This window comes from Frieseomelitta varia, unplaced genomic scaffold (assembly GCF_011392965.1).
Source record: "Frieseomelitta varia isolate USP_RPSP 00005682 unplaced genomic scaffold, Fvar_1.2 scaffold_411, whole genome shotgun sequence".
Taxonomy (NCBI): Eukaryota; Metazoa; Arthropoda; class Insecta; order Hymenoptera; family Apidae; genus Frieseomelitta; species Frieseomelitta varia.
In genome coordinates, this window is record NW_025110159.1 from 342896 (window position 1) to 368577 (window position 25682).

Sequence of the window (25682 nt, forward strand, 5' to 3'; positions counted from 1 at the left end):
CGGTTTTATTTTTACGCCGGCTTTCTTACACCTTTCTTTCTAACATCTTCCGTCTCGACTGGTTCGAGGGGGAATAATTTTGTTCCGGGTGGAACGAGCTTGTGGATTTATTCTCGAGCTGGCTACCGTGCCGGAAGGGTTGTCTCGCGCAAGAGCAAGAGCCTCCGCGTACTTTCGTTTTAAGATCGTAAATATCGACAGGATCGCAGAGTTTCTTATCGAAAGTAAAATACTTTATTCACGGACGGTGTTCAAGGGAGTCATCGAACAGGCAAAGGGTGAGCGAACGTGCCGAAGTGGCGTTCTTGTAATTGGAACGGGTACGTGTAGACGATCACCTAGAGAACGTGAAGCTCTCGGTGTAAACTATCGTTACGGCCGAAAATTTAGTCTTAGTTACTTCGTTGCTCTCTCTCTCTCTTCTTTCCTTCGTTTTTAGTTTTTCTGTTTCAAAAGTCAACTCGCGAAGTCATGTCGCGTTGACAACGATCGAGAACAATCTTCCGACTGTCCGTCGTTGGCGACAGTACTTTTCTTTTTTTAACAATACATTGATAAGTCGCGATGGTCGACGGTGTCAATCCAACAATAAGACTAAGTTTGAATAAAAATAGTCTGTTGTTCTTTCGCCACGTTACGGATTTACACGCGAAATCCGGCGGTCTAGTAAATCGTCCTCGAGATTTATGAGGATCGTCAACGATCGAATTTGCTTACCGACCAGCCGTAACGGAACGGAACAATATTTCCGGATCGATCCGTGCACCGTGGCGATCAGAGGCTTGGCGTCGTGCGAATGATCGCATTCCTCCTACTATCGCGGTGTTACGTGTACCACACGCATGATTTTACCAATAAATAACCAGCTACATTTATCGAAGTCCGTTGCACGCGGTTTGCGCTGATCACTCGCTGTGCCGCAGGACCGTTATCGTTATCGATTAATCAACCATAGCTAGTACGCAACGTGCTAGCGGCGAACGTTCGGCCGTTCGTGAGCAGGAGGGCGAGAGACGAAAAAAAAAAAAAAGAAAAGAAGAGAAAAGGAAATAAAAAAGGACAACGGTAACATTATTAATTAAAAACGAAACAGCGTGCGACGATTTTTCACGGTTGGTCTCCAGCATCGGACCGAAAATATCGCGAGAGACAGAGTCGCACAGAGCTCGGTGTTGTTCGTCGATTGTTAATCTCATCGGAGCGAACGCGAAATATGTACGAGAGTGTCGCGCGACGTGGTTAACGAAACGTGGAAATTTTCAGAGGATATTTGAGAATTCGAGGCAGTGCCGCGACCGATCGTGTTGTTGAAAAAGTCGACGGAGAAGAAGATCCGCGGCGAACTGTTAATTCAGAGAGGATAGACGGGCAAAAAACCGCGGGCTGGTATCGATCGGCAATCTCCTTGGTGGCGCGTGATTCGGTGGTGAATTTTCAACGTCGCGCCGGCTTTATCCTTGGCCGATTTTCACCTTGCCGAGGGAACGCGGCCGATCCGAGTGCTGTGAGATAAATGTTTCATAGACAGCCGTCGTGGTACAGGTAATATCAAGTCCCGTGGACTTAACCGTGGAGTCAAAGGTGGCCGGAGGATCCTGTCCCTGACGATATGTCCCCGGAAATCCACGGACTGCCGTGAAAAAGTACGTATTATCTGCCGTTCGAGGATACACCCGAGTTAACGTATCGGGGATTTGGAGCTTTGTCGCGGGGCGAAGGGGAGGGGTGGGGGAAGAGTTATGGACGATTTGTAGGTGCGCTTTTTAAGAGACTTATTACAGGGGCTTTCTTGATAAGCACTATAAATCAAAATTTCCAATTGGCCCCCGGTATTACGACCGGGCGTTCGCCTCTAAATTTCCTTGATTTATGAACGTCTGTATTTACGTTGCACGCGCGCGTTATCGTTTGCGAACCGATCAAAGGTGGATGCGCCTCTAAAGCTCGTCGAACGTAACTCAAGCCCGCGGCCCGTCTCGACTCGAATCCATTCCACGCCACGACGAACGTACGAACCCTCCAAGTGGTACGAGCTTTCCAAATTGAAATCCGCGTCTCTCGCGCGAAGTAAGAGGAAGAAGAAACGGCAGCCGAATCCGCCGGAGTTTTAATCGAGACGTCTAATGGATTCGCGGCATTTGTCCGTGTTTCGTTGGATACCCCACGCGACTCTCTCTTTCTCTCTCTCTCTCTTTCTCTCTTTTTCTCCGTTTCCTCTCTTGTCTCCCCTTTCTCTCTCTTTCTCTCTCTCTCTCCTCTCGCCGGCGAGTGTTCTCTTTGAGTCCGTTCGACGCAAACATCAGCAACTCGTCTCGCTACATCCCCTCTATCCATCTGGCTCTCTCTCTTTCTCTCTCTCCCCCTTTCGATGACTTCAAACGGTTTCTCGAGTGTGCTCGAGCCCAAGTGCTCTTACAGTTACAAAGATATACGTTGCCGATCGGAAAAATGTAGCCGCGGTATTCCTCTCTCGTTCCGCGACAGCGGTGCGAGCTTAACCGTTAAAGAACCGCTCGAGCTTCGAGCCGATGCACATTTTTGCGTTACAAAGAATGATTATATTCCCAGCGGGGAAATACCTCCTCCTCCTCTCTCCCTCCCTCCCACCCCTCCCTATGCCGTGAACGAGATAGCGTCTCGTGGTGCGCAATCATCGGGAAAACGTTTCACGCCTACCAGCGAAATAAAGAGATTTCGGTCGAATTCTCTCTTCTTCGCGCGCGCGCGAATTCTCGTACGAATTCGAGATAAAGAGGATCGATAGGGAGCTACGAGAATAGGAGGACGTCTGGGACGCAGCAGCAGCAGCTCTGTGTGAAAACTTGCCCTTGTGTGTGGATATTTGTCCTTCCTTTCCCAAGCCTCAGCCACGAGGAGCGTACGCGAATCGCGATCCAGTCGAGGATTTCAGATACGAGCAAACGTATCTCGACTCTTCGAGAAAAAAGAAAAATAATTTAGGAAAGGGCTCGCTCTCTCCTTTGACTCGGTCTGTCTGATCGTCGAAGAATACGCGAGGATGGCAAGCCGGTCGACAAGCACAACTTTCCTCGTTAAGAGACGTTGATCTGAATAAGCTCAGTTCTTCTTCTTCGGTTGCTCGCCCAAATTCCAAGGAATCTCGTCATCTTTCTTTTCTCTCCCTTTTTTCTCCCCTTTTGTCTGGTGCTTTTCTTATCCCCTCCGCTTGGCTGGCTCGCCTCTACCTTCGTCGGCTTACCGTGGCGATTTTCCTTGTTGCTTCCGTACCGCCGCTAGTTAGCAACTTTTAACGTTGAATAAATACATTCGCTTCGCGCAATTGTCTCGGCCATTGTCGAACTTGTCGATAACGCCTGTTCCTTTTCCCCACCCGTCTCGATAATCTACGGATAGTCATCGTATTCCTCGCGTAGCGCGCGCTCTACGATCGAGAAATACACATGCTCTTTCGAAAGAAATTCCAGTCACCGGCGCGACTGTCTTCCATTGGCCATGATTTATCGATAACTCTCCCGCGGGAGAGCGAAAAAGAAAGAGAGAGAGAGAGAGAGAGAGAGAGAGAGAGAGAAGAAACTTGTTAACTCCGCAACGGGTGGGCTCGCGGCGCGGTCTAATGGGAATTTTATTTTTACGGAGTGCAGCGTAGAATGTCGCGCACGCACGTAAAACGGCGCATTAGCAGACGGGGATCGCGATGTTCCGTATTCGCTCGGCTGGTTGTACGTGGCAGGATCGCGTGTCGGTAATTATCCAAGACACAAAACGATACCGTGAACGCACGCCACGTCGCTTTTCGACCAGCTCACTTCCGGAATGTAATTACGAGCGTTTTGTCGCTATCGTGCCGCCGCCCCACTTAGTGTACCATGTTTGCCTCGCGATTTGCCGCCGAGTTTTGCAACAAATTCACGATACCGCTAACAGACGCGACTATCGATGAATCGTTATTCATCTTCTTATTCCAATCGGAACTTTATCGTCGGTCCTCTACTGTATTTTCTTAGATTTTTAACCGCTTGCGCTGGCAATTGATTCGCGGACCATAACGAGTGACCGAATCGTATACAATAATTCGTCGCTTTCTGTTTCTTTTGAACTCGTCGGCATGATATCACTGGATAGAAATGATTAAGAAGTAACAAACTTATCATTTATTTCGCCTGGGTTACATTTAAATATACTTGATATACGTCACCTTTCTTTCAGCCAATCTTTTCAGTTCTCCGAGCTACTTACGGATCTATTTTATTTTCTTATCTTAAAATTGACTACGCGTTTTATCAATTTCACGAGTAAACTCGCCGTTTTTCAACTCCTCTCTGTTAAATTTTAGGATAGTATCCGTCGTTAGGTACGATTTAAATATTAAAAACTTGACGTTCGATAGCAAAGCGAAAATGGTTCGTTTAAATTACTCCGAAAATTTTGTTCGTATTTCGAGCGATTTCTATTCAGACGACAAATGACACAACGCTGAAGCGATAGGATAATGGAAATAAAAAGATAAAGAGTGGGGAGGGAAAAATGTCGGCTGTTTCAAATCCTCTCGTTACGGGAGCTTTTTCGTGCAAATTAACGAGGTTAATACGTCCTACGTGGAAATCGTTGCAGCTCGAATTTCGTCTACGGGATTTATCCCGATTTTCCCCATTGCTTGCCTCTCCCGCCTCTCGTCAGTGTTTTTTTGAGCGATCTCTGACCGACCAAGTCAAAAGGAAGAGGGGACCGTTCCTCGCGTTTGGTGCTTCCAATTCCCTCGATATCGTCCTCTACTCTCTCTCTCTCTCTCTCTCTCTCTCTCTCTCTCTCTCTCTCTCTCTCTCTGACTCTCTGTCGTTGACGATCGTACCGGAATAGCAGGGAGATACGGAAGAGTAGAGTCACCGGCCGTGTCATCTTGCCTGACCTAAATAGGAAAATTGCTGGACAGAGGAGCACAAAGTTGGCCAACGAAATGTCAGGCGATTCGAATAATCGTCATTTCTATCTGCTCTTCTCTCTCTCTCTCTTTCTCTTCTTCTGTCCGGTTTGCTGCTTCTCTCCAATCTTTGCTTTTCGGTCTTCGATTCGTCACGATCGTAGTAGCGATAGAAAAAAAAGTACGTTCTTGGTGGCGCCTTTAACGGGAGCGAAATTGAGAACACCTGTTCGATATAAAATACTCGTAACTCGAGTATTTTCTAACGAAGGAAGATCGTGTTCTGTGAAACGTTCGCGAAGACAGTCGACCGAATCGCGGAAGAAAAATATTTAAAAAGAACGAGAGTCTCTTCGATTATTCTCGACGACTGTGTTCCCCGAGATCGCGTGATTTTTGCCAACGTTACCATTTTTACAATCGCTCACCGGTTTGAAAGGGATTTGTCGCGACCGTTTTGCTTAACCTTTTGCGCTGGAATGACGTGCCACCCACGTCGAGCATTTTTTGTCCCAAAATTGTAATATTTCCACAGTTTTAAGTATATTTAAGTAAGACAAAATAGGCAAAACAAATGATAAATTTATCGCTTCTCAATAATTTCTATCCAGTGATATCATACCGACGAGTTCAAAAGACAGAAAGAAAGCGACGAATTATCGTATATAACGGTTTGGCGTCACTCGTTATGGTCCGCAATCAATTGCCAGCGCCAAGTGGTTAAATTTCGCTTGATGAATCGGAGACTCTTCGTCCGTGAGATTTCGACCCCCTCTCCAGGGGAGAGAAGGAGCAACTGTGTTGAACGAGAGAAAGTCCAGGCTATCGGGGAAATTGGTAACATTGGTACGATAACGACGCCGACGCGGAGTTTTTCTGGCGGATCTGTGTTTCGCCCTTTACGGCGGCGGATGATAAAAGTAACGTCGCCGATAAAAAGCAAAAAAGGAAGAGGTGGCGGATCGTGCAGACTGTTGGTCGACGCGAGTGCGAACGTGAGTTTCATCGTACGATCGCAATTACGCGAGCCCGTTTTTCGGTTGGCTTTGCCACGATCACCCGGCACGAACTTGCCCGTTAAATTACACGAGCCGATCTAAACCGGCATTCTATCCGAATCCGTCTATCGCACGGCTTGCGTTACACTTTCGACTAGATTACTCGCCGCGCCAATCTCATAAGCATCCGAAGCCTGACTCGCCAGTCACGATCAATCTCGAATCATTTCTGGCGAGAGTAACCGCGGGATTTTGGGGAATCTGTTTCGCCCCCTCCCCGGTTTTCGCCTGTTAATACAAATTCATAGAGGAGAGAGCGAGCGTAATCTCGCGAGAGGAGAGGCAATCTCTTTAACGAACTAGCCGTCCACTGGCTGAAAAAGAAAAATAAATCGACCACGTCGAAAACAGACTGAATGGGAAGGGAGAAGAGATTCGTCGCTGGCGCGCAGATTAAACGATTATTTTCGACGACGCCCTCTCGGTCTGCGCGTCGACGACCAGTTATTTCGTTGTCCACCGACGAACGTATGGGAAAACAAAACTCGGTGGGGAATCGACGAAGAGAGAGAATAAAAATGGTTTACGATTTTCGCGGACGAGCGCACGACGAATTCGGGACGCGGGCTAATGTCTGATGGTCGTGTAGCTGGCGTGGCGTGCATCGACGCGCGGAGACTACCGGCGGAAACGGAAACGCGGCGGCGGTGGCGGATGGAGAAAGAGAATGAGAGAGAGAGAGAGAGGAGAGAGAGGAGAGAGACAGTGGCGTGGAGGTGGACAGGCCGCGGTGGTGGCCGGCCGAGTTGCGACGACCGATTTCCGGGATTTGCCTGACGTTTAATGAACGCTGGCAGACGTTTTGATTTACAGGACAGTTTGATTTCCGTGCCGGGCACAATAACCGCCAATTTGTAAATCGCCTCGTAAATCTGGACGGGCAGCAGCAGCAGCAGCAGCAGCAGCAGCAGCAGCAGCAGTAGCAGCGGTAGCGGTAGAGCCAGCTCGTTGCAGACCGATGCGAGCCGACGCATCGGCGCTCGCTGCTCCGTCCACCCGACCTAACGGCCATTTGTCCAATTGGATTAAACAATCGGCGCCGTTAAAACGTACAGCTGTTACGCGTATTATCGATAAACATTCTCGTAAAAACGATATAATACTCGCGTTAGGACGCCGGACAATTTTCCCAATTGCCCCTTCCCCCCTTTCCCCCTCGATCCGTTTCGCGCGTACACGCGCGTAGGTATGCGCGCTTTAGTTTTACGAGTATGAATATTCTGGATGCGCAGGGAACGCGGACGTGACACGGTGAACCGATTTAGACGCGAAATTCAACGATATTGATGAATTCGTCCGTTTCGAATACGTGTCGAAGGCTTTGGGCGACGGACGCGTTAATACGCCGCGTTATAAATTCTCCGCCGAGCAGACGTTATCCGATATCCCGATGGATCGATACGAGATGACGAGGATCCCGTTTCTGGGAGATTGTTTAAACTCGTTTAACCCACCCCTCCCGACAGGAAAGTTTCACCGAACGTTCAACGAGCCGGGAGTCCGTGATGAACGAAAGGTTAACGTCGCGTCGCCGGCCGTGTGTAATCCGCCGCGTTTTACACTTGCCAGCTACTGTCACTGGACGGAAAGGAGTTTACGAAACAAGGGGAGAAGGGAAGAAAGAAAAAATGCAGCTAGCCACGATAGCGTTGGTGAACGGGGGTGTAGGGGGTGCGTCACGTCGTTAACCGAGTTTACTAATTATGGGTCGAGCGCGATAGCTACGAGTTTAACCCCCTCCTCCTCCTCCCTCCTCGGTAATTTCAACGCCGTGGATGTGTGAAAGCGTGATGTAATAACAAGAGCCGCTTTGCACGAGTGCCTGTGTGATATTACTCTAAAAATCTCCGTTAATTAACTCGTAAAACTTGTAATAACGTAGCGAATCAAGTTACACGGTTACCGCCCTTAACGTTTCGAGTGGACCCGCGCGTGCTTTCATCGCCACTGGCTACGAAAAAAAAAAAAAATAATAATAAAAAAAATAAAAGAATGGAAATCACCGTGACAATGTTACTTTCGCGAGACGTGAAACTTTCAGATCAACTTTTCATTTTTCATTTAATCTGCGAAACTTCTGAAATTACGACGCGATCGGAATTGTTGGCAGCCCGTGGTCCCGTTTCGCGCAAATGAGCACCGTGTTGTTGCTGCGCGTTGTCAGAAATATCAATTGCGTATCTAATAAGTGTATACGAAGTTGACGAAAGTAAAACACGATCAAAAGAGAAATGTCCTCGGAGGTTCCTTCACTGTCGCGACATTTTTTTGCTTCTCGGTGAAATATCTTCCTTTCGCGAGACACGCCGCGAGATCCGCGAATCGATTTCACGCCTACAGATTACGAGAGAGTAAAACGCTTTTACTCGCGATTATGCTGGAGTTGCACTTTTTTCCAACTTTCCGCGGAGCTCGATTAAAGCCGCTGGCTTCTACCCGGCTGGAGATCGCAAGAACTTTAGAACGATCGCAATACGTGTCATTTACAATATGTAATGTTTCTCCTTATTTTTCGCATTCCCTCCCTCTGTCTTCTCCCCTTTTCTCGTTTAATGTGCAATATATGAAAACGCAAACGTTTCAGCGGTCACGGCAGTACGATGAGAAATCGCGTATAATAAGTAATTAGCAAAATACGCGAGACCTCAGAGCGAGCGATAAAATAAATTCAGCCGACTTTCGTGTTACTTTAATCATTAACTCGAAATATCGGTCAGGAGAGAGAGAGAGAGAGAGAAAGAGAGACAGAGTATTTCGTATCAGTGCAAATCGCGTATTTCGCGTTAGCAAAAAAAAAGAAAAAAAAAAAAGAAAGAAAAAAATCTACATTATGGAATTTAATTTAAGAACTCATTGATATTATATTTTTGTTAATTAATCGAATTTAAATTCAAATTTATTTCTAGATGAGCGCGCGTACCGTGCCAACTCGTTTCTCGTCTCTCCCTCTTTTCTCCCCCCCCCCTCCCCGTTGTTGTTTGTTTCATGATTCGCTGTTAAATAAAACGCTTTACTAATTTACCTCCGCCATCGTCGTTCTCGACATTCTCTTTCTTCGCGGATGCTACAGGTCGGATCACACTTCGAATCGCGTTCCTTTCAATTCTTTTCTCTCTTCCATCACTCTCCCTGGAGTTTTCTTCTTTTCTTCTCTTTTTCCCTCATTCTCCCTTTTCATCTCGTTCATCGAACCGTCTCAGACGTTGATTTCTGCAGCCTATCCGAACGTAGACGTTCGCTGCACGCGAATGCAGTCTGCATCTTCTCGAGTGGTTGTACATATATTACAGCCCAATAAACCTGATTAACATTGGGTGTTCGTTAATTACAGCATCCCTCTATTACACTGACTTAGCCATGCGTTAATGATTTCACGGCCTCGTGGATTTCCGACGTATCGACGAATCAACGATACGGTTGCATCGCAATATGCATTCGGATGTGCATCCTAGGCTAGATGGATGCGTATTTACATATTCCTGTCATACTCGCTCCGTCTGCCCCGACTATCGCGTCCCTTAATGACAGACCTCGGCTTATTTATTAATTAACCCTCCGATCCTTTTCATAGCTGGCGCGTATCGATCGAACCGACGCGCGTTCGCGTTCGCGTTCGTGCCCTCTTCGTTTTCGACGGCCTTAGAATCCTTAGAATAGCGAATGCATGATTTATTGCGGCGTCGAGTAATCACGTATTCGCGTAATCTTTGCTTGCAGATAAGATTCGTGGTGTGCAAAACGTGGTGTGCAACGGCGACAAAATGGCGGACAATCAGAGAAGAAGACGATATCTGACCATCAGCATACTTCACATCATCACCATCATGTGCCAAGGTAACTAACGTTGATCGCGCAACGCTGCGCCATTGGTGTTTTCAGCGTTCCCTGCTGCCGCGCTACGCTTTTCAAGTTTTTAATTCCGCTCGCTTCGTGCCAACGAGAGTTCGGAGAGGAACGATGAACTCGCGTTTAAAGGATCGCGATCGTAATTTACGTTTTAATCCGGCCGGAAGCGTAGGAATCTATTCTAATTTCTCGAGGCGGAGAAAAAGTGATTCCGCGCGTAACGCGCGTCAGATCTATAGCAGCCGGCGCTAATGGAATTCGCGTAATTATAAAAGGGAAACGTGTTGTTGCCTGGCTGCGAACGCCCCGGGTAAACAATTATACAACGCGGCGGGAAAATAACGGGTTGGTTTGTATCAAGTAAATTAGTATTATATTTCGATTAGATTCCCCGCCGCCAGGGTTTGCCCCGCGGAATTTTAGCTGCGACAGTTGAAACTGCCGCTCCCTCCAAACTGTTTCATCTCGGTAAAAATATACTCGAGCCACTTTCATTTTCTCTGTAAGAGAAGATTCGTTGCTCTCGCAACGTTGGAAGAGGAAGCTCGATCGGTGTTGTTTGTCGAAACGAAATTTCGATGCGAGCGTTGGCGCAAAATTCTGCAAGTCCGTCTCGATAACGAGAGTAGTTTCACATTCATTTTGTGATTCTTAGACGCGGTTTCTGGCACGCGTGTCGCATTACGCGTCATATCAGGCGAACGAACGTGCTTGCGCACGCTCCTAATTGCTGCACGCAGACGGAGTGAAATACAGGTCCAATTGCCCCGTTTCCACGCCATCTGTCTTCATCGAACAACGGGTTTGTCCGTCCTTCCTGTTTCTAGTCGCGAGCCTCTTACTCAAACAGGGAAAACACAGCGACTGTGTTACAGCGGCTGTGATATTTGTGATTAAATAATCGAAACGACGCGACACGGCCAAAATGTTGAACGCCCTTTGACAAACGATACCTTCATTCCACTTCGCTTCTGATTCAAACGATATTCAATTACATTTCGCGCTACTTATGCGACAAATAGTTGGATTAAAAAAGAAAAAAAAAAAAGAAAAATGTAATACGCGTTCGTAGCGAGGAGGACTGCTCAACACGACAGGGAACGACGTTTGACTGTTTCGTAGGCATATTCGACGACTAGGAAATCGATACTCCCTCGTGAATGATTCAGTTGTTCCTTTCGTCGGCGAAAAGGGTAACCGATCGTCTTCAATAATTTCCAACGAAAGCTATAAGTCAGTTAGGCTGGAACGTGAAAGCCAGAGCGTAATCGGGGGATACGCGCGCGCGGAAGGGGTTGTCGAAGAAGTAGTAGAAGTTATCGGCAAACGCTGATAAAACAAACAGGTGCGTCAGTGTGTTGGCGACGTTAATCAATTTTCCATTCAACGTGCAATCTCCCGGTGCTATCGTGGTCGAGGTTCGTTCAATGGAGGAGAAAAGCCGATGAAGGGATCTTAAGATCACGAAGACGATGCCAGCCAAGGGTTAGAAACTCGTAATTATCGCTAAATAAGAAAGTGGTTTTCGCCCCCCTTCGCCCTCGGCATCCCGTTTGGACAAGATATACATGTACCAAAGTATCGGTAAGCAAAGCAAAACCCCGGCTCGTTTCGGCCGCTATTTTCCAAGCTTCAAACGACGCGTAAATAGCCGTCTCGTTGTCAATTCAACGATGCCCGGCTCGTCTCTGTTTGTTTGTAAAATGATAATAGGTTCGTAGAATTAATCGCGTTAATCTGAACGTTTCCGACCGCTCTCCTCTTCCCTCCCGCGGTTGAGGGGAGAATTTATATTTTCACGTCGGTATTTTTCGGTATGTTTATATTGAAACTTTCAGGCTTTATCGGAAATCCTTTAAAATTACATACAGTACCATTTCGCCCGTGATTCACTGCGGTGTTTTTAATTTTTTACAGCTAGGGTTTGCCATTCGGCTGAAAGGGGAGCGGCAAAAAAATGGTATTTTTCGATCGAATCGAAACGGCGCTTTGTCTATCGGCAATTTACCCCCCGGTGAGCTCAGTTTGCTTTGGATAACGTGGAAAATATTTGAGGTTCGTCTGATCTGTTCCGCGTTAAAAATTTATTCGCGCCTATTGTCAAAAACTTTAAACGCGGAAAAACAATATCGTGCATCGTGCGTGTTCTCTGTCGAGGTATCGGCACGATGCACGAAACTATTTTTCCCAGCCATATCGATGTATTTTGCAAATATAATATGATACGCGCAATATTTGTAATCTCGAGATACACGTACATACATATATATTCTTATACCGTCATCAGGATCGTTAAAATGCAGCTCAACTCTCCTCCGCCATTTTCAACCCTTTGTTTCCTTTTTCTCAAACCTGATGAAAGAAAATTACTGCAGCGTTGTCGTAACGATCGACGATTGTCTTTCGTATCGTCGTTTACTTCGCGTAACTTGCAATGTTCCACGCTCCGTGAAACAACACGAAGAAACTAGAAACAACACGCTCCTCCCATTTTCATCGTCTCTTGTCATTACCGACCGAGAAGTTGGCTGTTGCGCCGAGAAAATTAGAAAAAAGGGGGAAAGAAAATATACGGAAGGAAAGAAAAAAAGATTTTCACTCGAAAGTCGGTACGGATTATTCTCTGTACGCTCGTGGCGCAATTTCTCGTTGGGCAAGAAACTAGGCAAGAAAATGCATCGATCAAGGGACGCGTCGCCTCGTGTCTCGTCTCGTCGCGTCGCATCGTCTCAAGGAGATTCGAAGAAGCAACCCCTAGCATCGATAGCTATCCCCCGCGTGTGGCGCGCGGTAATTTCGGCTCTCTTTGAGGCACTAATTTAAATACATATTAATACAACGCGTATGCAACATCCGTCGACGAGATGAAGGCCGGTTGTAACCAGGCAACCAGCGCAGCGCTGTTGTCACTACCGGTGTGTGCATCCAGCGCGCAGACTTGTCGGCCGGAGTGCCAGCGACTTGCGTGCCAACCAATCAGCATAGCCGGCTATGCATACGAACGAACTCGTCGACGGAGGACCCAGCCTGGACAAACTCGAATTCTCGCGACGCGCATCGTCGTCAGTTCGTTGGCCGGCAGCGGCTCCACGAACCGGATCGCGTGATTATTACCGATTATTCCCATCGATTCTGTCGCGAGCACCGTAGGCATATAATCGGTAATTCATCGGTCGAGTGGCGCGAACGGCCGTACAAACGGCTCGTAAAGCTACGTACGCCAGATTTTTACAGATTCTATAGAACCACGATGGAACACGTGATCAACGTGTAATAATTTTCTGCCGCTACCATACGTTTCCATCGTTCGAGAAGATCGAACGAAGGTAGAACGTTGCTCTCAAATTTTTTTCAAAGTTGGGATGGTTGGATGCGGAATTTGTCTTGCGGTTTCGTGTATCGAGAAAGAGGAGGGGCGGGAGGGGAAGAGGGGGGACTTGTTTTGTCAGACGAAACAGAAAATCTCGCCGTACGTAATGGAAAGGTGTGAACGAGGATATAAAACCGCGGAGCGAGGCGAAGGTACGAACGTTGAGTCGGCAGCGAATGTGCCAGAATAAAGCATTTCGGAATTCGAGAATACACGATGTTTGCCTTTCCAATATGCGCTCCGTGTCGACTCGCTGGCGAAACGTAGAAACGTGGACCTCCTCCAGATTTCTCCGGATTTTCGCGATACTTCTCTTCGTGGTGGCGTTTCGATCGTTCGAAAACGGTGTTCGACGCGCGTTAAAAATTCCTGACTCTCCTCAACATCGATCTGTTCGATCTGATTTAGCTAAGCAGCAAGGAAAGAGAAAGAAACGAGGGACGAATGGAGAAGGGGCAAAGAAAGAAATTTCACGTACGAAGAAGGCAAGAGAAGGCCGCGTTTATGTCGGTTCTCCCGTCATTCCAGCGAATGGAAAAACTTCTGGTATTCCTCCTGGTCGACAGCCAGATCGTAGACTCTTGATGCAGCCTTTGTGCTACATAAAGAGAAATTGCGGGAGGGGAAAGCGTGGAAAATCCTTTGGAAGAAGTACCTTACCTGGTGCGGGTTTCTCCGTCGAACTCGAGGCGTCGCGTCGCGTTGAAAACTTTCTTTCTCGCCGCGTCCCGGCGCCCGTTTCTTTTTTTCCACGCTGGCCCGCGTTCGCCGCATAAATGCAAAAATATATTTAAGATGTTATCTCGCGACTCTCGGAGAACGCGCGGCTGTATATTCAAACTTAAGACATTAAATGTACATTAGTGTCGTTAGACCGGCGTACCCGCCACTTAACTCACACACACACACACACACACACACACACGTACATACGAATTGCCTTCCCGTACCAATTCTAGGTTGCTCTTTTCTTCCGTTTCTTCCTCTTTTCAGTGGATTTAGTTTCTAGTCTCTTTTAGTTTATACAGCGTGAGGATGTTCCTCGATCCTTTCTTCTTCGCCAGAAAGCAATCCCTTGACAGGATTCGCGAAATGAAACTGAGAGCTCCTGTCTATCAATTTTCTATCACACGAATGTCTTACGCTAGGAATAAGTGTGGCGAACTACGTGTCCTTAATTTTTGTCAAGAACCTTGGATACACGTGGCTAGATATACTCCCTATTGCAGTTGTGCGAGTTGTTTCGTACTTGAAAATAAGCGTAGTCCTCGTCAAAGTCCTCGTGATCGCGATCAGAAACGAGGGTTGAGGGGGACGGAAGGGGGAGAAACACGCGGCCAACAGAGAAATATCACGGTCATCGGAGCGCGAAGTAGTCGGCGAAAGTTTGCGAATGCATAAAAAGCGGCTGCGGATCTACGAGGCTGTTTTTGTCGTCGGCGACGACGCTTCAATAAACCTGGCCTGAATTCGATACACTTGCCGTTGGAAGTTGCATTATCCGCCACGTGGAGAAGCGCGGCCCGCCGATGCGGAAAATACAGAGAATACAGTGTCTTCTGGCCGAGAGTTTGACAGGAGGCATAAATGACGAATGCAAAAATAGCAAAAAGAAAGAAAAGAGAGAGAGAGAGAGAGAGGAAAGAAAAAAAGGATCGCTTTGAAAACTATGGGCGCGAACGAACGCCATTGACTGTCGAGCACGCTCGAACGAAAGAAGCCACTCGTTAAAACAGCCGCTTTATCGTGTCCGTTTTATCGTGTTCACGACACACGATCATACTCGATTTACACCGTGCAAATGAGCGCGGATTTTCCGCTCGTAGCAAGATTCCCGTAGCTGGTGCTCGTTTTCCTCGTTTTCGCAAAAATCTCCGTTAATTATATATTCGGGATGCAGGACGTCGTAAAAATATCCGGCTCGTGTTTTATAATATCGGTTGCAACGAACGTGAGACAGATATGTATATTCCGACGCGTTTGTGAAATTCAGTTTCGCGAAATATTAACAGGGCGGAAACATATCGGGGCGATAAATCGTGGCAAAAAAAAAAAGAGAGAGAAGAAAAAAATATAGCGATAACATTTCCGAGCGAAACCGGATCACTGTTCTCTCTGTTCCGCTTCACGAAATTTTTGATTATTCAGCAAATCACGATCGTACCGTGTCGTAATTGATACAGAGCGCACACGCGTACCGTACAACGACGCGTTTTTCGTTTCCGCTGCTGCTGCTGTTGCTGCACGGAGCGAAGCCGTACAAAAGATGAAAGCGGACACGACGCGGCGTAGTGGTGGATCGGTGGAGGGGATGGGGTTGAAACAAGAAGCACCGGACCGGCTAAACTTTCTTCAGCTGGGAACACGTACGACGCTCGTTCTTTCGACGACGACTGCACATCCCCGCGACCCGTTAACGAACGAGTGTCGTTTTTAGCACGACGAATCGTCGAACTGCCCGACTGCCGACTAACGAGAAACTATACTTTATATCGCGGGCAAAAACAAAAGAATGCGAATCCCGTTGTAACGTTGTTTCTTCGCTCGGTGCTCGCCGGGGCTTATCAAGACCGGCGAGAAACGAGTCCGATAAAAGTTGAAAAGAAAATCATAATACTTCCCCGTTGGATAAAGTTAAATAGAAGTTTGGATAAAAGCTTCCAGCTACATCCAGCGCCGGTCTTTACAGCCGTTTTTCGTTTTTCCATTGATTCCCCCGGACAGATGAAATTACGAGAAAGATGTCTAACAGTTCTAGAGCGGACGGAGGATCCGGGCGACAAAATAATTCCCTTTCTCTCGTCCCGTTCCCGTGAAAATAGTCTACACTATCGCCTGAGAAAGTTAATTCTTCTCGAGGAAAGTTAGCCCAGGTGGGTTGGGTGGGTGGGAGGGGTTAAAGCGTTCGCGGAACTGGGTTAAAACCATTAGCCAACGGCTATGAGATCAAAATACGTTTAACGGTTTACTAGAAGTCGTAGACGTAATTGCCCTGCCGAAGCGATAGCGCCCGCCCGTTGGAATTTGCCCTTTGAACTTACGCCGATACCGCGACACCCTCGAGGATCGACCTTTTTGTCTCCTCGCCAGACACAACGGTCGATTAAAAGTCGACGCGCGATATTACAAATGATGGATACACGGTTCACAAGGATCGCGTTCGCGCACACAGCAGAGCGCGAAAATACATCTGAGAAACGAGATCTGCGGCGGCTGTGTGACGCGCGTAACGCGAGAGCGAGCAAACACCACATAATATGACTGGTTACTCGAGTCGTAAATGGGTATCGGCCGCTCGAGTGCACTCTGAGAGTCTGTAGAATATCGGTGAGATTTTTGGCTTTCCACTGTTTTTTCACGACACGACGGACGATCGACTGGTTTTTCTTTTTTTTGTAGAGGAGAAACAGCACTCTGCGAACGAGCGATATTTCTCCCCGCGGGGACACGCGGATGCAACCGACGCGCGAGTAAAAAGTAGAAACGCACGTTTAGTTTCGCCAACGGAATAAAATTTCTGAGAGGGGAGGGAGAGAGATAACAGGCACGGGATAACACTTTGACGAAATCAATGCGCATCGCTCTCTCAACGCGCGTAAAATTTTCAAATCGCGTCGACTCTGTGGATAGTGTACACCAGTAGGCCACCACGGTGTAGACTGTATGACGCCACGCGGCGGCATGCCGGCAGGCTGTCACTTGGTATTTATAGGATCGACTCGTGCCTCGATTTTCCTTTACTCCTCCACTTGTGTCCCGAAGAAATCTATCGCTCTTTGATGTTCTCTCCTCGTTGTTTCCGCGGTCGCACTCTCTCAAGCATTTCTCTCTCACGTACACGTACACACCTGTTCGTTTCTTACAATCTTCGCAACTAGCCTAACGTATTTTCAACGTTTTCAACGACAGTTGAGATGTGGGAGATTTTTTTTTTTTTTTTTGCTCGGCACGCACTGCCTGCTCGTCCAAAGATATTTTTAGGTTGTATAGCGCGGCTGGCAGCACGGCGATACATACGCGGAATCACATATGCGGCTAGGCATGCATACTTCGTGAAATAGTAACTTTTAGGCGGCATTCGGGACGCGTGTGCCGAGTCAGGAGTCAGGGACGCGTTTCCAAACTCGATTCGATGAGAGTGCGACGCTGGCTGGCTTCTCGCGGCCCGTTTAATGGCATTTCCGTGCTCTTTCTCGAAAAGAGAAATATTAAATTTCAACACGGAGGGGAACTCGCGTATACGCGGCACCGGTATTCTTCGAGCCGACGCGTGACGGCCCACTTTTCAAACACCGATACAACAACAGCCGACCAGACGATACCAGTCGCGGCTCTTTAATTCCATCAGAAACCGCGTATCGTTCGAGCTTCTCCTGTGATCGTTCACGCGGTCTCGCCAAAGTCGATGCTCCTTTAGATTTGGACGAAAAACAGCGACCGAATTGGTCACGATTCATTGGTTTCTCGATTAATAATAATCGTCAAAGGAGATTCCTGGAAGCTCAAGCCGACGGACTTTGGATTGTTACCGGTTAATGATCGCCTGCGGTAGATTTTTATTCAGACTTTAAACTCAAACTTATGCGTATGAAACGTTACGATACTTCCACGAGAACTCTGGAGAAGTAACTTTCCATTCAGTAATTTTACATCCCTTTAATTATCTTCGTAAGAGTATGAATCGCCGCATAAAAACGTTGATTTGAAACAAAGACCAATTTTAATCTCCGTACCGTTCCTACTGTAACTGAGGTTACATTAAATTTTGCAGGCATTTCCTTTTCTTACGATGGAAACTACTATTAGAAATTTCTTCTTTCGAACAATCACTCTGAGCAAATCGCAGCATCTCGTTCCCAGTGAAATCCTCTCGTTCCAAGTGACACGGGTCAACGATAGAACGTTCGACGCATCTATCCTCGTTTAGTGGAGCATCACGTTCCCGGCGTTTTCACGTGTCGTACGTTCCTCAAATTCCGCTCTTGAGCACGCTCGTCCGCGCCGAGGAAGTGACGAACGGACGCGATAAAAATTTCAAAATAATACCGCGCCGCTCGCGGACATTCATCGTCGTTATCGCGAGTGCAAATACACTAGCGCAACTCGGAGACACACGATGCGGTGGGCTCGTGCTCGAACATTAACCGTATCTCGGTCGAGCGATCAGCGGCCAAGCAACGAATGGCAAAAATTACCTTCGTCGTTCCTGTTTTCAGCAGGACTAGTTATGCGGCGACACACGTAGCCACACGGCCACTCGTGTACCATACACGCGTCGGTATTCTCCCGCGAATACAGAGTTTGTGACAGCTGGAGCCACGTACCGACCAACCCGTGTTCTCCGCTGTCTATCTGTAACAGTCGTTGGCGTTTTTAATTCTTTAAACACTCGGGCACGGAACATTTTGCGAAACAAATGTCCTACGCTGTCGTCAATGGTCGATTTATTCAGATTTCAACTCTCGAACTCGCGAATTCGTTTAACTTTTTTCCCCAAGTGATGCTAGTTTGTTGCTGCAGGCAACGAGAAACAAATAATACTTATTGTGTAATTAATTCATATCGTAACACTATGGTGTAGTATTACAGACATTTATTGTCATAGTTTAATTGTTATAATTTTTATTCAATTATTATTACTTTTTATAAATTTATGAAAATGATTGTTGCTACAGGCAATGACAAATAATACGTAATTGTGTAAATTCATATGTACTACCGAGTAGTATTACAGATATTCAGTGTCATTTTCAATGCGGATATTGTACGAGTGTTTCCGCAATGTTCCATACGTGATTCTATAGATAGTTTAATTGTTATAATTTTTATTCAGTCGTTATTATTTTTTATAAATTTATGAAAATGATTGTTGCTTACAGACAACTAATACGTAACTGTGTAATTAATTCATATCTACTACGGAGTAGTATTACAGATATTCGGTGTCATTTTCAATGCACATATTCTACGATTATCTATTGTAATTTTCATTCAATTATCATTATTTTTCATAAAATGAACTCACACGCAAAGGGTTCGTAAAATTAACTCGTACCCGCCCGCTCTTTCGTCTCTCGTTGCCAGTTGCAAGTTGCCGGTCGGTGTTCGAGAATCATTCTCAAAGGAGGGAAGGTTCCCGTGCGAGGAATCGTAAACTGGCTGGTTCGGCCGTCGTTATCGCCGCTTGTTACACGATTTTACAGCTTCCGGATGCTTTCCAGCTGTTCCTTAATACCGCAAGCCTTCGACGCCTCGAACCGCGCCGCTTTCACCGCTTGCGAAATCTGTAAAATTTTTATCTCGCTAGCCCGATGCACAAAGCCGGTTTTATGGACGACAATTACCGGCGTCGAAGAAGTGGGTTATCTTTTGAGCGGTTTATTCCTCACCCGCGCGATTCCGTTGAGAAACGGCAGCTGGTGAAGCTGGCTTAATTCTAGTCCTTCCGGCTACGGAGATATACAGTCTCCTCCCGGTTCAGCCGGGATAACGTTCAAACCTCGGGCGAGAGTGTGCAAGACCGAACTACTTGTCGCGAGGAGGTGTCCTCAACTGTTTTTAATTGAGGATCTTAGATGGCATCGGGACGCGCATAGGAATTCACTCTGCCGTGAATTATTCCTTCCTCTATTTTGTCTTCTTCTTTCGTACGGATGAGGGGGATGAATTTCGTTTAACTTATCGCGTAACTGGATTACGCAGTAGACATTTTTCTTTTTCTTGCGGTTCTCTTTTTAATACTCAAGAAGTTGCAGAAATTTATAAACAACGTGTGCAAAATATCTGAAAATAATTTAAACACAAAAAGAAATTTCTGTTTGACGTTTTTTGATTCACGCAAGTGTAAAATTGGAACATTATTTTCCATCGATGTATCGAGTTAAAAAGAATTAGTACACACGGAGAGGAGAAAGAAGTAACAAGGTCACGAGCTCGATACATTTCGGATCGGGTTTGAATCGATATCACGTCCTCTCTCTCTCTCTCTCTCTCTCTCTCTCTCTCTCTCTCTCTTTCCTTTTGAATTCTTCGGTCAAGTCGAGGATCCCCACTACAAGCTATCAGCGATTGCGGATGCTCGAGATGACGAGCACGGTGGTGGTTTAATGCTCGGCGCCACTCTAATTTCGCCCTTTCAGCCTCCTCCCTCAAGGTTGAAATGCAATATCGCCGTCAAGCAGGAAACTCGAGGTATTCCCGACGTATTTCCAAACTATTTCCAAGACGGATTTCTTTGCCAGCGGTTCGGAAAACCGCCGGGGCAAAAACCCGTAACTCGAATTTCGCTTCGGGCCTGCTAACGATCAACCGATCGTTTGCACCTTTAATTAATACGTTGCGCGTCCGGTTTACCCGTCGGCCTTAAAATTACGCGATAATCGAGACACGTCCCTACACTCTCGGCTTCGAATCGCCCTTCGTTCAACCGTCGTCGACTTTCCGCTGGAAAATTCCCATTTGGAAATGGAAGGCACTCGGCGAACTCGCGAGAGTTTGGATCGCTGGGAAAACCGAAAAGCAACGAATTCAAAGAAAAGAATCGAAAGAAAGAGAAAGATCGATGGCTTTTGTAGGGTTCTTGGATCGGTGGAGAGGCGAACGTTCCCGCCCAATTAGTCCACGTACACGCACACACACATACACACACACACAAGCTTGTATACTGTTTCTGCGGATGAAAAGGCGCGAGCGTATTCAAAGATCGCTACCCAGGGATCCCCGCTGTGAAAAGGCACGCGAAGCGGGATAATATTATCCGTTGGCGAGAGCGTTCGTCGACCCTTTTCGCGGTGGCACTCGTCATTTTGCAATGATAAATTGCGGCCGGGGGAGACGAGGAAAAATCGGAGAGGGAAAGTGCAGGGAGCGTTACACTTTGGAAATGGGTCAAGTGCTCGCGGTTTTGTACGCTGTTGAACAGGAACAAAATGTTTAATTGCACCGTCCTTTCCCAGACGTTATTTTCTCTCCGTTTCTTCCCTCCCTTTCGTCTTCGTCGTCTCATCTTTCTCGCCGGACCGTGTCATCGTTGTTGCGTTGTATCATCTTCCGCGAAAGGTACTCTCACACACACACACACACACACACACTTTCTCGCTTTTCCGACGACACGACGGAGACCCGTTTGTTCTGCAGGCTCGGAAAGGATTACAGCTGGGGGTTCCTCGCAATTATTCCGCTGAAATTAGTGCCGTAACTACGGTTTTGTGGCCGTTTCGTAGACACGAAAGCGGAACAGAGGTGAAAGAGCGAAGGAGAGAGAACGGAGGCGAGCAACTTTTGTTCGTCAAATTTCCCCGTAACAACTTTTCCATGGTGATTAAGTGGGAACCGGGCGGTGACGCTTGCGTTTCAAGTGCCTTTCGACACCGCCGCGGGAGCGGTGGTTGTCCCGGGTCTAAAAAAGACACGAGGAGCGAGAGAAATTGTTTCTCGCGCCCAGGATAATGACTTCGAGCAGCGAGAATAGCGGACAACGATACCGTCTCGCGGTACCGTAGCGAAACGGACTTTTGGGGATGCCGTCGCATTGCGGCGATCCAGTTAAGGGAGCGAATTTTAATTGAAGCCACGTTACCTTTAATACCGTCAGTAATGCATAATTTATGACGAGCATATACCCCTGCTCGTCGACCCGGTGATCTTTGCGTCTCAGGCTGCTCGAATTCTTACGGAACGCGGCGACGTTTCCACGGCGACATCGTCGTTTCCCGATTACGCAGGCTCTCCAACTTCATGAAGTTCCGTCGAAATTTCGTCCGCGCGAAATCGACAATTATTTACACCGATTACACGTGATTACTTTAATTCGTCATTCATCAAATTCCCATTTCGGTTAATTGCTCATTAAAACCTGCGGACCTGTTATATTCCCGACTGCATCGTCGCTGCATGCTCGGGTACTCATTATAACGCGTCGTTTCACAGCCTTGTTTCCCGTTAAAAAATATCATCCATTATCGAGTGAAACAAAAAAAAAAAAAAAAAAAAAAAAAAAAAAAAAAAAAAAAGAAAGAAAGAAGAACTCGAGCTCGTATTTCGTTTATGGTAAATGGACCCGTTACAAATCGGACAACGTTAACGGGTTCCTCTCGCACGCGTCGCGCCGCGTCGCACTGCGCCGTTCGCCGAACGGAATGACAATTCTCCCGAGGGGGATGATCGATGACACGGTTATTAAAAATGCAGCCATCGACCGATGATATCTATCGTTTCCCACCTATTTGTATATTTCATTGACTCGATAATCGCGTGAAATTCATCGAGTCGACGCGACGCGAAATTACACGACACTCGACACCTGCCGCGGCATCACGTGAAAAATATCCACGAAAATCATCCCGCGTCGCCAAACGATTCGATACGTATCGGGCTCGGCGTATTTGCACCGTTATTGTAACTGCGATCGCGTTATTGCAACTCGATCGCGCTCCGACCCTCCTCGTCTAACGCAGCACAGTTACAGAGTCGAACAGAGTCGTTCGCCAAACGACAGAGTGAGAGGAGATGGAGGGTTGGGCATTTTGAGAAGAAGAGATGGGCGAGAGTCAGCGAATACTCTACCATTCGATAACACGTCGAGATGGATTGGTTTTTTGCTCGTGGAACAATTCCATCCTGGCTATTATCCACCCTTCCTTCGCTGCCGCCAGCAGCTTTCTTCCTCTCGCTCCCTTTCCTTCCGCCTTCGCCTCTTTCGCCAACCCCTCCCCGGTTCAACTCTCAACTCTCGCTGCCGGTCCGCGTTTTCGTGTCCATATTTCCGGCGTCGCGCAAAAACTATAATTGCATGAAGAACGCGCCTTCTCGCGTGCCGTGGAGCCGGGCCAACCTTCCAGCTATTTCCATATATCTTCTCATTGATTCCCTCCAGTGGAATCTAGCCAGTCGCGTGGACGATATTCGAAGATTTACCCCTCGAGCTCGAGTTATCTGCTACGGGGGATGTACATTCATCTGCGGTATCTTCGCGGAAGGTATCTTCGTTACGTCAAGATCGTTTTTTATTTCGATCGCGATCGAGGTTCCAACCTTCTAACGTGATATTTTGTTCCCAGTGATGTTCTCAATTTCACAATTTTCTTTGCGATTTAGTTTTAACGTTCGATCCTCTGACCTTCGTTTCTTACGTCACTGCGTCAATAGCCAATTTATATATTTAAACGCTATTGTCGAGCCGCGTTCCACGCGAGAGGTGGATAAACGCGACTCACTGTAGCGTGTTTTGAGTAATTAATTCACACCATCTGTGTTGCAACTCGACGTAACACAGAGAATCCGTAGTTTGGTTGACAATCCGATTTGGTTTTATCTCGAGGAGTGCGAGCGTTCTTGTAATGGTTCGTTTTTTCGTTTTTCCTTGAATGGGGGGTTTTGCAGTCCCTTGGGATTTATGGGTCCCTATAACCTGCATTTAACATAAATAATTTTTATGTGTGAATTGATATTTGAGTTTTCTGATGATCAGAGAAAGATTAGATTACTTACTTTTTGCAGGGGAAAATTTTCAAAAACCTGCGTGGGCTTTGTGTGATGATTCTTGTAGTTGTGTGTTTTGTATGGTTAGTTATTTTAGCGTTGCATGTTTCGGGAGTTTTGTCCTTATTTTTAGGGGTATTTTGTCTACTTGGTAGTCTCCTATGTCCCTGATTAGAGGGTTTTCGTGATTTGGTTGGTATGCATTTGTCATTGAAGTTTGTAAGTATTCTGCTATTGTGGGTATGTTGGCTATTTGGTGTAACATCTTTACAGGTGTGTCGTAAGGTTTATTTAGAATGATTCTTAGGAATTTATTTGTAATGGTTCGACGAAGAGCGCGTCCTTTTATAGGAAAATCTGAAGCCGGTTGCAGCCAATCAGATTCGATTGTTTCCCAAGTTATCCAGGACAGACTACCGCGATTTACGATACTGCCTAGGCGTTACTCTGCACAGATGATTTACATACGATGTTCGAGGGATCGTTGGCGCCAGCAAGGCTACATTTGTCCAGTCTCTACGTTAGTCCGATACGAAACTGGCCGAAAGCAGGTTAATTTGAAAACTCACTCTTACGCGAGCGATATTAATTTCAGAATCGTTTGGTTAGATTTTAAAAATCACTCTTCTGATCAAGCGATCGAGAAAAGATGCTCCGACGTACGTGTGTCCATCTGTCGATCGGTTTCGTTGAAATCAGGGAATCGTTTGCGAGCGACGGCGACGAGGTACGAAGTTAATGAGGTACGTTGGCGCGCGTGCCGGCCGACTTCTCGAAAACGATTAATGCAAAGTAGCTCATCGCGTCAGTTAGCATAAACGGCATGGATGGTGGGCGCGTATCGCGGCGCGAGGAGGGGGCCGGTAAGCCGGCTTAGCGTCGAATGCCGAGGCGCACACCGTTTGGCTTGGCCGTTGCCGCGCGGCTCGATGCGCATCCGCAATTTGTAAGCGGTAACGACGGCCCTTTGTGCCCGTTAATGCGGGGACGTATACGATTCTTCGGCCACCAGGTAGATATAGAGAAGTACTCGAGCTTTAAACGAGCTTTTTGTGCGGGTGCAATTGTTCGACGTCGGACGACGAGGGCCACGCGAGAGAGAGAACGGGCGGGGAGGAGCGATCTGGCCGAAAAGCTTGTGCAACAGCGAGAGACTCGACGAGGAACGAGCAGAAAAACGGGAGATCAAATTTATTCGAGAAAATGGCGCGGCCTTTGTTGCCAGTTTTCGGGCGCGTTACCACGGGAGTTTCCGACGCTCGCGTTTTGTTTATAAAACGATTAGCCGTACGTATCGTTTTCTTGCTTCACCGCGGCTGAGCGAAATTACGCATTCCCTCGGCTTCTCGGCTCTTGCTCACCTGTTGACTTTCCTTCTTCGCGCGGCTTTCGGTTCATTAAAAGCCGAGGTACCAGTCGAATCGCCGCCGGGGATCTTTCTCTCTCTCTCTTTTTCTCTCTCTCTCTCTCTCTTTCTCTCTCTCGTTCGTGACGCGAGACTAGGCCGGTCCCGCGCTGGCTTTCCGCTGACAAGCGTAAATCGAATCACGAAGCGTGCAGCTGCGTAGCGAAAAATTGGCGACTTTAATAAAATGTTGGAGCCCGGTTACCGGCACCGGTCGGAGAACAGATGACTTTCGCATGACAGTTATTGGGCTGTCCGACGAGAGAGAGCCTGGGTTTAATAATGCGGGACAATCAATCTTGCAACTAAGTACGTCATACGAAGAAAGATCCCCGTTCACGGAAACAAATAACGCGGAGGGGGCGCGTGTCTCTCCGCGAAGCATCTTGCCGTTGACGAGCAACGAGTAACTTTTGCTCGAAGAAGAAGAAGAAGAAGAAGAAGCCTCCGCGAAGGAAAGAGTCAAACGCGGATTTTAACGCTCCGATTCGATCGGTCGCGGCGTCGAATTATTTGTCGCGAGTGGAAAACGAAGGAAAATTAAAAAGTAACGGAAATGACGGCGGAAAGGGTTGGGAGGGGGAGGGCGGGAGGTAGGACGGTCGAGAGCCAGACGAGGCCAGA

General features: G+C 47.2%; 1 protein-coding gene across 1 annotated transcript in view; it reads left to right on the forward strand.

The window, feature by feature from the left end:
• Nucleotides 1-25682, forward strand: part of LOC122531690 (protein amalgam-like) — a 238083-nt gene that overhangs the window by 34241 nt on the left and 178160 nt on the right. The window contains exon 2 of the mRNA XM_043659809.1: nucleotides 9676-9792. Within this exon, the coding sequence (XP_043515744.1) occupies nucleotides 9676-9792 (117 nt within the window). The remainder of the gene's footprint in view (nucleotides 1-9675; nucleotides 9793-25682) is intronic.